The sequence below is a fragment of the Polyodon spathula genome, chromosome 13, assembly GCF_017654505.1.
Source record: "Polyodon spathula isolate WHYD16114869_AA chromosome 13, ASM1765450v1, whole genome shotgun sequence".
Classification (NCBI taxonomy): domain Eukaryota; kingdom Metazoa; phylum Chordata; class Actinopteri; order Acipenseriformes; family Polyodontidae; genus Polyodon; species Polyodon spathula.
The window spans coordinates 5,119,116-5,131,741 of record NC_054546.1 but is presented as its reverse complement, the minus strand read 5'-3'; the positions used below and the strand labels follow the sequence as shown (position 1 = coordinate 5,131,741).

General features: G+C 37.2%; 1 protein-coding gene across 1 annotated transcript; it reads right to left on the bottom strand.

Annotated features, from left to right (window-relative positions):
• Positions 1-4,515: 4,515 nt before the first annotated feature.
• On the bottom strand, positions 4,516-10,403 carry LOC121325866 (clarin-3-like). Its single transcript, XM_041268952.1, has 3 exons — positions 10,172-10,403; positions 7,837-8,019; positions 4,516-5,792 (listed from the first exon to the last, which is right to left on the bottom strand). Exons 1-3 carry the CDS (start codon positions 10,401-10,403, stop codon positions 5,515-5,517), a joined length of 693 nt encoding a protein of 230 aa, XP_041124886.1. The 3' UTR covers positions 4,516-5,514.
• Positions 10,404-12,626: the final 2,223 nt, after the last annotated feature.

Below are 12,626 nucleotides of genomic sequence, written 5' to 3'. Positions count from 1 at the left end.
CTTTGTCAACGTTCCTGTATAATTAGACCCTCTGTGTCACAAATTAACTGGATTACAGGCTGGATTAGCATACAAGGTCACAGTTCGCTTTGCATAGAACTCATAGTTTACTGAATTAGTCAGTAATCACTGGTAATTCCATCCGTTCTATACCTCTATACATTAAATACAATGTTTTAGACCGTGCCCGTGTGTATTTTTTCAAAAAAAAGGATACAGTTCAAGTGATGTCATCCTGTCACCACACGTCTTTCTGACAGTTAGCTCATTCACGGATTGGGTATAATATTTCATCTGAATGCTTACTTCCTTTTGTACTGTGCCTGAAATGGCAGGCCTTGTGGCCCTGGTGTCTTGTCACTTTGTTGTGGTGTGGAGTTAAGAAGCCATCCACAGCAATGATGCCAGAGAGGGGTCACTGTAATTCAATCAAGGGGAGCTCTTCATGGCAACTCTCTAGGCAGGAAGATGTTTAGAGGAAGCTGTGTAAACAGACATCCTCCATGGTGATGAAACAGAGGATTAGAAAACCCCCACATCTCTCTAATCCGCCTTTTACACACTGTAAACCAACACAGCCGAGGAAGCTTGAGGGTTCAGATCTCTATCACACAAAGCGATGGTTTAAAGGTATAATATCCCACAGCTACCTACCGCTATTTAAGAATATTGCTACTTTGTGAGCTCGCATTGAAAACACCAGTGTGTATTTTTTCTATTATGTTATCTGTATATCTAAAGCACCATTTGAAAGGTTTTAATTTCCTGTTTTCCTTATCAAGCTACAACAGCTAAGAGATATTAATTACCTCATACTGCTGCAATAACAAGGCCATGCTTATTTGGCACACATTGACAACTGGGGAGGCAGTTTGAGTCCCTACAGCTGAAACTACCTTTGGGGAATGTACGCAAAGGTTTATTTTCTGATAAAGTAAACAGAAAGCTAAGCTATTAAACAGATACATATGTATTTTATAATTCAAACATGGTTGTGAGATATTCCAGGTTTGGTGGCATTTATTGAGAATTCAACACATGCGGTATGGTCTGAGCTTTCTGAAGACAAGCGGAAGTAATGGAAGTGTACAGTGAGTGTGACGTCATCCTTCAAGGGCATGCTGAATTGACATGGATTAAACATCAGTGTACCCCTGTGAGGACAGTATTTTGGCACAGCTTGAGTAGGGGCACAGAAAACAGACTAACCATCATTTTCATGGCATTTCAGATATTCCCTTATAGATGAGGTAGCAGACAAAGCACTGCGTTATTTTATTAAATTTTTTTTAACCACATAAAGCAGTGTTACTGATATGGTGGCACACGGTACTTGTATGCTAACATGGTATTGCTCATTTTCCCCTGACTGTGCCTCTTTCCTTAGTAATAGGAAGGTTCCCCTTTACAGAGCTAAGAAGACCACAGCTAGGACTTAACCTACAGGCCTAACAAATACATGAAGTGCAATTCATGTTTCAGATCCCTCTTGTGCTGCATTACATCTTTGTGATATCTCCAGGGTCCAGCCATATAGAATGCATCAGAGGATCTTGTTCATGCCTTTGTTTCTTCTTGTACTGACTAAGGAAATTCTTTGCTTATAGGTTACAACAGATATCTTGCAGACTGCAAGGTATGACTGTAATGTTACAGGCTTGCCAGAAGAGGGCACCATTGCAATAACGTCTGTTAAACTGTAATTCACAAGCTTCAAAAGATGTGGTATAGTTCTTGAGTTTCACCTGCTGTATGATAGAAACACCAGCAACAAGCCACAGATTACTGCTGGAGATGTCTTTATCAAAGATAGTTAGAAATGTGATTATGTATGTACTTCAATGTAAAATAAAAGTTTAAAACAAATGATATATACATGTTGTTGCATCAGTGTTTTTAATTGCTCTTGTTGAAAATAATCCCTATAAATTTACCAAAACTGGAAATAATGAAAATGTGATAATTTCACCAATATCATTAACTTCAATAATTAGAGTGTTAATAATAGTAAATATTTTTAAGAGCTGAGGTGACCATGAGCTAAGTGAATCAATTCTTCACTTAGAATCTAGAAAACAAAGACCAATTTTGAAGCAACAGATATAGTTATGCTAGGTGATATAGGTTATATAGGTGAGCCAGGCATTTCTAAGGACCTGGAATGTTCTGTGCAGCCGGTTGAAGGAGTGGGTCTACCAGCTGAGCTGTGTGCAGTATGTCATGTTCAGAAATAACCTATCACCAATCCCAGCTGGACTTTACTCAGGGCTGTTGTTATATTGCATGGTTACTCAATCTAAATTAAGATAACAGCTTGTTAAAAAAAAAAACAAACAAAAAAAAAAACAGTTAATTGAATGACCCGAAAGTAGCTGCACATCATTTGCTTGGTCTAATATAATCTTATTTTCTTATTCCACAGGGCAGACATTAATTGTTTTTGAATGTTCCCAAATAAATAATCAACTTGATTAATCGCATTAATTTATGTAGCGTTTAGTAACCAGTAAGTGGTATAGTAATCTCTACCCCCCCCCCCAACACACACACACACACACACACACACACACACATATAAACACAATCAAGTTTGTACACCCATCCCTCCAAAACTGTTTATAATAATGAATGGGTCTGTCTGGCTTCAGTGTGTGGTATTTTTCCAGATAATTAAAATGTACACTACAGCGTACAAGCCACAGGCAGACAGTGATCCACACTAACAGCGACCTGCCGGATAGCACTGAGTGTTCAGTTTGGGGTATTTCAGCAGATCAATAATTCATGACATACCACGGTTGGGTTTGAATAAAATGTATAGTACAGACCCAGCAGTGTTTGGACAACACTGAACATACTGTGTCATTTGTTCAGCTTGCCAAATTAAATTCTCTACTTGAGAAAATGAATGCCCCCACCTCTTCAAACACTACTACAGACTACACAGTGCAGAAATAAAAGTATCTGTATTGAATCAAAATCATCAATTTAAACAAGCTGCATTTTAGACAGATTTATTTGCAACTAATACACTGACAGATAGCAAATGCTATTACTGTGCTTATTCTATGAAGTGACCATGCTTTACTGTGTGTTTTTTTTTTTTTTTTTTATGTTTTACCATTTATATATTTTTGTTTGTGCTTCATTATGCTTTCACTATGGTATACCAGAGTAAGCTTTTACAAAGAAAACATACAAAACATTAGAAACAACTAAATAAATAAATGTTCAACGTGAATTGTGAAGGGATCTAACTGTCCGATACATGGCTCTTGTGCCCCACAATGGAAGTATTTACCATTATTTACATTTCCAGCAAGAGATCACTATATATATATATAATATATATATATATATATATATATATATATATATATATATATATATATATATATATAATATATATAGTAGTAATCACTATAAAACCAATATTAAAAAAAGCTACCATTGATTTTATATTTATGTATTGAACACTCCAAAACGGAACAAAATAAATCATAAATATATTTAATTTAAATTGCATCTCGATGGATAACAAGGTGCTTATACAGGAAAGCAGGCCACAGGTGATCCACTGTAGAAGTAAAATTCATTTGAAAGAAGCACACGTTTAAGTTTTGGTTGTTGGGTGATAATTTTCCCAGAGGCTGTCTTACTCTTCTAATCATAATTATAACGTATACACCTGTAAATACATGACTTATGCACGGAGAAGCATTTCAGTTATGTTTGTATTGTTGAGTAGTTTTTTTCTTTTAAATATTATATTCGTCTCTGAAAATGTGGCTTTGTCTTTGCATTTGCTTCAAGATTGGGTCTAGAAACGTTTAACATTCTGCCGTGAACTGGCAAGCTCCAGAGTTCAATTACATCAGCACAACGTTACACTGAAGCACTTCATTCTGCAGGCAAAACAAATCACACAAGCATTATTAACTGCTGTCATATTCATAGATACAGGGTGACATATCAAAGGATGTCAGTATTGTGGAGGAAAGCGGTTTAATACCCTGTTCACACTTACGGAACAATACTGGTCAAATGTGTTTCGGTTTAGAATAGATACCGATACAATACCATTTCTGTCCTAACTCACTTTTCAACACCAGACTGATACTGTTATGATATACCTCTCCACGTTTAAGCTGGTTTCTGTCGATACACTTACATCAAGGCCCTGTCCACACAGCATAGCCGATCTCGAGAAACGTACTCAAAAACGCTTTAATTAATCCAGCTCAAAGCGTCCTCAGTACCGTTACGGCCTTAACGTGTACAAACCCTATTAAAACAGCACGGTTACAGTTCCTAGCAGAGCAATGGACTGTCGGCTTAATATTAAATTATCCCACCATGCACTGGATTTTATGTTTACAACCTGGCAAATATGGAGCCCATGCCCATGGAAGACACAGCGCTTCTTATCATGAACGTTATGGCTTTGTTTCTTAAAAAGACAAGGTACCTTTTACCATAGTGTGTGCATTTCATTTTGAACTCTAAAGTCTCCTTGAACTAATTCATCGCTCCAGATATCAATATGCCTTGATTTCAGCAATTGATCACTTCGCTCCACGATCCATCATTTTACAACAAGCCTCACAAATTGTATATGGTACAGCAGTATTGATAAGCGTTCTCAACTCCTATAGGTGCCTGCTGAGTACTGTATTTGTAATGTTCACGCTACAAAACATATCAGAAAGCATTTTGGGATATTGGAGGATACATAAAAAATGTAGTTCGGTATTACAGCGTTCACACTATATCTTATATGTGAGCGAGCTGCGCTTGCCTCTGCATCATCCATTCTGTTGTCATTCCGACCCACCTGTCCACAATTGATCTGTTCCGAGTCATGCCACAATTGTACTTGTGCAGGGCCAGAAAGTGGTACATAGTCAGAATGTGGTACGCGTTCCCGTTTAACACAAGAAAAGGGTATGATGTCAATGCTGTGATTGACTACTGCACAAATCACTACAAAGGAGACAAAAAGTAGTTCACCCACAAAATTGTATGTTTACACTGTGCTGGTCATCAGTTAAAGCCACGTGCACGTGCTGAATTGTGAAAAACATTATAATAAAAAAGATCTTTAAAGGCCAAACACATCAGATGGGTGTTTCGTGTTTTCTGAGCTAAAATAATTTGCGCATGCCCGGGCAAGAGCAATACACCGTGTACCACTTTTTTTAACGCATACCACAAAATAAAACACTGGTACGAAACCTGGAACAATTTCAGTGTGAACAGATGTTGCGATATTGTTCCACAGAACCTTTAAAAAGGTCAAAGCCAAAGTTAACTTTGCCCCACGTCGTTGGAGTAGCATGGTTGAAACATCTTTATGAAAGTGCCAGCAAGGACAGTTTAAACAGGTACAAACAGAGAGACCAAGAGGACACGATTAATGGAACATAATGACTTAAGAAACTAAATTACTATCTGCTGGGGAACATTGCTATGAGACTGTAACCCTTTGCAAAAGTCTTAACTGCAGAAGCACCATTAGTACATCATGACGTCTTTTGGGGCATCTTCCGTGGGTCTCTGCTGCTCCTTCCTCTGAGTGTAGCTGGCGTGCTGGTAAACGTAGATGATGATAATGACAAACAGATTGCAGAAAAAAGCAGGAATCATGAGGTAGTACGAGTATCCGATTGAATTCTTGGCGTCACTCAAAGTCACACGTTGGTTCGTAATTTGGTTTTGAGCCATTTCTATTGATAAATGATAGACCTCTGTGTTTACCACGAATAAAACAATTGAGAGAAAAATGAAAATTGCTGAAAGAAACAAAAAAAAGTAGATTATTGCAAGATTATGATTTATGATACAGTTATACTAGCAGTTCATATGTGAGAAAATGTTGGAATAAGGATGTTTTATATTGTACTGAATTGGCATCTCAGCCCATTCAATTTAGTAGAAAAGACAAAAAACAAAAGACGTCTTGCCGTTCAACTAAGCAGTCCACTCTCAGGTCAAGAGGTAAGTACGTGTCTTATGCTGATATCAGTTTTATTAACGTATCAGCCACTATGAGGAAATCTATTGCAAATATTAATATTCTGATGGGCTTTATCTTAAATAAATGAAGACTTCATTGAAACTTGAAACTGTTTACAGCTACTTTATATGCAATTAGATATGAACTAACATTTTATTTCTAAATTATTTTTATATAATAAAGAACATTAATTCATGGTATGATTCTAACAAAGTCCTTCTGTCCAACACACAGCAGAAGAGCCAGCCTGTCTCTGGTATTCACAGTTCTGTTCAATAAATGCAGGTTGTGTCACAAGCATGCAAGTGTAATGGACAGTGTTGTAGACATGAGGTGATGATGATGTAATGGGATACAGGCTCTAAAAGCACTAGTCCAGGGGATCAGTCACTTTGGACTGTGGTTAAGACTATACCAGGAAGGAGGTTGGTGTCCGTTCTCTACCTGTAACATATGACTGAAGAAGTGCAATGCTTGATGCTATTCACTTGCCACTGTTTACAGCAGGGAGTCATAAGCAGGTACAAACCCCATAAGAACAGTGAATATATATGTGAACTATAGGAGACCTCCACTGTGGAGATCAGTCCAAATAAACAGGCGCTCTCAGTTTCATAAGGCCAACCATGACTACGCCAAGAAATAGGCTAAACATCTTGTGTTGATACAGGAGGAAATGGTTTTAAATTCAATTGTGAAAAAAGTACATCAGATGCCTTAAGTAATTTAGCAATGTTGAATTTTTATAAATTGCAGACCTTTCTAAGTGTCTGCACCCCTCCACCTCAACTTCTATCAGTCATTCAGTGCCGAAGACATTCCAGCAATGGGGTGATTCATAGACAATCCACAGTTACAGCCAGCTTTATATGTGGTAATGACAGTGTTTCAGTAGTAAAGTTGTATTGCTTCATACTAAGTATTTTGTGACTCAGCATTTTAATTGAGCGGTATGAATCAGTATTATGTTTCAGTTGCTGACGTTGGTAAATAAGCATCTTCTCATTCCCTCCCTGGCACATTGTTGTATGTAAGTTACTGGGAGTGTTCTCCATAACACCTGCATTAGCAGCTCCATTTCCCAAGAGGAAGCAGTCCTGACACAGTTATTACACATCTGTAGAAGTGAGGGGTGTGTAGCCAGTAAATAAACGGACTGCAGCCAGCAGTGATGACTGTCTAAAACAAAGCACTGTGCCAAATCAATTATTAAAGACCTTGATGTTATTTTTCTCTGCGGAGTCTTAGATCAAACCAACCTGCACACAATCTCAGTTGGCAGTCTCTTTGGATTAGAAGTTGCCTCTTTTAAGTACACATATATATACCTTATTTACATCTTTAAACTAACTTGCTGGGTTGTGCTGTGTTGAATATCTCTCAGTTGAGAGAGCTACCAAGATTATGTAGCAGATCATGATTTTTGATTTCAGTACCAACCACATTTCTTTCTAGTTAGGTTGGTCCATGAAGGATGTGTTGAAATACTCACACTACCCAGACTAACCAGGCATCATTGTGACGTAATTAGCTCATTACCTATTAAGAGTAGACAACAGTGTAAAAGACATTTAGCCTCATCCAATGAAATAATTCTTAGACCAGACAGCTAAAATGGTGCACATTCATATGGTACACATGATGATAATTCAGGTTCCAATACTATATATATATATATATATATATATATATATATATATATATATATATATATATATATATATATATATATATATATATATATATATATATATATATAAGTTTGGGTGTAAGCAATTCTAACTGTAGCGCATGACATAAACATCGTTGGGCATGCTTACCGCTTACTGAACTGCAGACATAAACACCGAGAGGTCCCAGGTATGTTTCGTAAGGGTTGCTGAAGCTGTTATATAGAGTGATTCCAAAGCTGCATATTGAACCCAAAAGCCCGAGACACAGGCAGGTTATAACTGTGATGTGTAGTGATTTAGAAGGACCAAAGTGTTCCAGAGATTCCAGGACTTGAAAGAAAAAGATGATCATGTGTGAGAATTACAGTTAATCAACAGAATTCAAGGGTTTGCTGGAAAAATCACATCATATACATATGTTATTACCAATAGATGTGTTAAGCTCAGTTTTAATACATGGTAAAAACCTGGGACACCAGAGAAAAGATTTGTATTTGGAAAGAATAAAAGGCTTCTGTGAAATCCAGTGCCGCCTTCTGCTTTCAATAGGATTAAACAGAACAATGAAATGTTTCTTTCTTGACTTGTAACTTGAACCTGAAAAATATTCAATTCATTGTCAGGTTATTTCCCCAATATAATCTTCTACAGGGCGAATGCACACTATATGGTAGGGAATTAATTGTTTTACAGTTAATTGCTACACAGCTGTAAAATTGAGATAGAGCTATGTGAATTGACTCAAGGAAAAGAGTCCTGAAATGTATTTGCATACTTCCGCCAGATATACGGGATAATGAATCCATATGTATTTGTTTAGAAAATCAACATCTACACAATTGTTTGATTTCTTCCACTATTGTTTGTTAAGGATTTCATCTATTTACTTTTGGCGCATGTTGCTTCTAATTTCTTTGCAAACACAACTAGGATTGATTTGATATTTTTCCTCTAAATCCTGGGCCATTGGTTGACTAGAGGGATTGTTATTTGCTGTAAGACTATATGAGTGCTGAGTTGTTAACCACTCAGTCAATTATTGAAAAATAAAAATTATATATATATGGCACAGAAGTTATTGCCAGTGGCAAATACATTTGAGAAATCAGACATGTAAAATGACTAGCATATGCATATAAACATTTTGGATTACTTAACACTCAAAACTGTTAGTTAAACCATATATTACTGTCGCAGCCTGTAGCAGGGAAGATCTGTGCTGACTCTGCTGGCATGTTCACAGTGCTGCAGAAAGAGGGCAGTAGTGTCCAATACCCGCCTGTGGGTCATGGCAGTGACACGGGGGAGGTGGAAAAGAGGGTGTGTGGACTTTCCCTCTCTTTGAGTGGCTGAGAGGCGGGTCTTGGGGAGATTGTTAGCCCTAATAATAACGCTCTACTGTTTCCTCAGGTCTGCTCTTTTAGACGCGTCGAGCATGTGGAAGCGCGGGTCCAGGACCGAGAACAAGCTGGGAGAAAGAAACTGGAAAAAGAAATCTGACAGAAAAGAAAAACAAAAGAAAGATAGTAGTAGCGAGGGAAACCTTGGGCAGACCCCCAAAGTATTGTTTATAGCAAGCTGAGGGAGCAGCTAGTGTAGGTGGGTGACCCGGGCCGTGCGGGTAGCGACGACTGGGGTAATGCTGCCAAGTGCAACACCTTTTATTTGTAGTTTTATTACTGTTTTATTTTCGCCTTCTGTTTTGATTATTCTGTTGAGCACCTGTAAGTGCGCCTGCACTTTGAACTGTGTACTGCCTTTGGTATTACTGTGGTTCTGTCTACCATCATTGGTAGGCAGACCATGGACAACAGTGCCCTCTGCAGGTTAAAAGAAAGCACTACCACCAAATAAAACTGGACACCTGTGCAGTGTTTCAAGTACACCTGTTTCTGTCTCCCGTGTCAGTGAATTATCCACCACCCTTCCACACAGCCATTAAATACAATGTCCACAATAATAAAACAAACTCTTAATAGTTTACAAACATGGTTTTGGTTTTGCTTGTGCTGTACAGCAGAAAGCAATATATTTGCTTTAAGGTCACACAGTGTTATACTTGGATTCAAACATACATAAAATAACTGATTCACCATTATTACCACTTGCATGAAGATGCTATAAAATAAGTAGAAAGGAAATTACAAAAAAGATCACTCTTTTGTAACATTAACAGCTTTGGCCTCATGCTTTCATGTCTTGTTGACATGATATAGGAACGTGTATATTTTGGTTATCTAGCTATCTATATGAAGTGTTAAAGTTGAAGATGATATACTGTGGCTAGAGAGGAGAACAACCCCACTGTTTAACATTTCACAGTATGCATACTACACTCCATAGGGCTGAATCAAGAAATACTAAAATAAGTTCATTAAATTACGTTGTCATTGATTTTTTTTTTCTTTTTGTATTTCTTAACATCCAGTATTACCAAATGACGCTGCAAAAGAAAATAAAAAGGCAAATGAAAATATATTACCTTTAAAGGGCTCAATATCAACCCCAATGTTAGGGCAGAAGTTGCTTTTCCCCTTGCCTTCGAAAAGCCCATACTCAAGTGTGACGGAACCATTGTTATTGGCCGACCCCTTGCATGTAATCGCAGTACTGACCCACTCTTTGGTTGCCAGCACAGCACATATCATTATAAGCGAACCACCACTGGCCAGGGATCCTCCTAAGAACATCAGTGTTTTTCTTATGGTTGGCATTTTGCTGTTTTGGATGGTATCTCCAGTTTAAAAGTTTCTTTCCGACCATCAAGTCTCCCTGATAACTGGAGTCTCCCAGACCCGTTCAGACCTTTCAGATGCTTTAGACCCGGCCCATTCTCTTTCCAGGAAGTTGTAAAAACTGAACATTGGACTAAGAGTATCAGCAATAAAGTGTCTTAACGTGGACTTCGGTCAGGTGTTAAGTGGTGCGTGAGTTGTTGCTTATTAGTTAACATTGCAGGAGGGATGTAATGTTTAACGTGTACACCACATCTGAACACAAGTCGGGTGCATCAGGCTTACTGTAAAGAGAATTTGGCAGTAGTGCAAAGCGCATAGCATCACTTGTGAATCCCATTTATCCTTTACAGTATTATGATCTCTATATTTCACTGGCACAAAACCATGAAGACCGATCTGCTATTATAACTACATGCCTAAAATATATATTAACTTGACCTTAATGATTGGGACAGGAGTGAAAATAGTATTAAAAAGCAAATGAAAGGTAGGATTACTAGGTAGGATTTTTTTTTTAACCAATACCTACCTTCATGCTTCGTTTCCGTAGATTATCAAATCAATTTCATGACAAATATGAATAACACCTACTGGTAGATATTTATAACATTGATCTTGTATAGGCCCCACACAATGTTTTGTTGATTGTGGCCATAGAACTACATCCCCCTATAGTCTAGGTAATATCACCGTCATGACAATAAACTTCACATATGGAATTACAAAGCAACACAATGGCGTCATGGAAACTAAACAGAAGATGTGTCGTGGCTTATAATAACTGCAATAAAGCAGTAAATCCAATAGTCTCTCACGACCTTCTGTTTCATTGATAACAGCCCACAGTTATATTGGCTTTTCTTTATATTTCTCTGTGTACAGGCAGATTATGGCAAGTCCACCCCAAGACCCTGAAAAGGATCAGGCTGATTTATTTCTGGGGATGTCCTCACATTCAAAACATGAGCTTGTACAACCCACGCGCTCTCAGGAGTTCTTATATCTGAATTTCAAAGGAGGTTTATTGTACACACTGTCAGACAATGCAGTTGAAATCTCAGCTCCTGTGTTATCATATTGTGCTTCCATTCAACCGTCTTCAAAAGAAATCACTTTCTTTTTTTTTATGCAGAATTGGTAATTATGCTTACTGCCATATGGAATCTACAACAACTGGAGCATAATATTAAGAGTCAGCACTTTTATGCAAAAAGTACATCTTATTATGCACAGTTAGCAATCTTTATTTGGGGCTGTAAATATGGAAACTCCTGTACTGTACAAGCATAACCTAGCAATAAAAAAGTATGATAATTCCTCAAATGCCAAGGTAGTTGCTGCATGCATTTCATGGTTTTATTCAGTCTGTTTACAATGGAATCTTTTGCTTATTAGAATTCATTTGAATTCTTCAGAGCATATTATACATGTCTCAGAAGCCTCTCGCCCCTCACTTGTAAACAAATAGCTCACTCATTTATAATGACAGCCTACATTTGAAGCCATTCATTTAAACTCAGACCTTGCTTTAAAAGATATGTTAATTTAATTATCTGACACAAGTTTTGACTAGAAGTCTTTTTCAATAAAATATTATAAAAAACAAAACAAAAACAAAACAGTCTGGCATTGAATTTATTACGTCTATTTTAGTATTTCTTAATATAATTTATTACATTTCAACAGCTCTTGCCTTGACTGTAATAAAGGTGTAGTATACTGTAGTTAGACTGTGGACAGGTTCAAACTGAAAATAACAATAAAATGCAGGTCTTGTGCTGTTAAACTCTAGATACAAAACACCTAATAACAACGGGGCATTGATTGCTATTCCACAAAACCAAAAAACATAAACAACATACAGTTATAAATTAAATTGTTGTTAAAGAAATGAATGTCAAACTTGGTCATAAACATCAACCTTAAAAAAATGTGTGAAATAGCTTGTCAGTTAAAGCTTTGTGAATAGGGAACCTTAAGGGGTAACACAGGGTAAAACTCAAATGGTGTTAAATGAACTACCACCCAAATTCAATTCTAATAATAGTTTGCTAGTTACTGTAAAGTGTGCTGTGAAAATCACACCATGCCACCACATAGCATACCAAAATAAAAACAAACAAACAAAAAAACATGTTGTTATGGTAGTCTTCTTGCAATTAATCCCAAACGGTAGCATTTCATAGAATAGTAAATGTT

Excerpts from the sequence above, each read along its gene's own strand:
- LOC121325866 (XM_041268952.1), bottom strand. The coding sequence starts at position 10,403 with ATGCCAACCATAAGAAAAACACTGATGTTCTTAGGAGGATCCCTGGCC. Across the intron at positions 8,020-10,171 it reads TGATATTGAGCCCTTTAAAG|TCCTGGAATCTCTGGAACAC; the intron begins GTAATATATTTT and ends TTTTCTTTCAAG. Across the intron at positions 5,793-7,836 it reads TGTCTGCAGTTCAGTAAGCG|CAATTTTCATTTTTCTCTCA; the intron begins GTAAGCATGCCC and ends TGTTTCTTTCAG.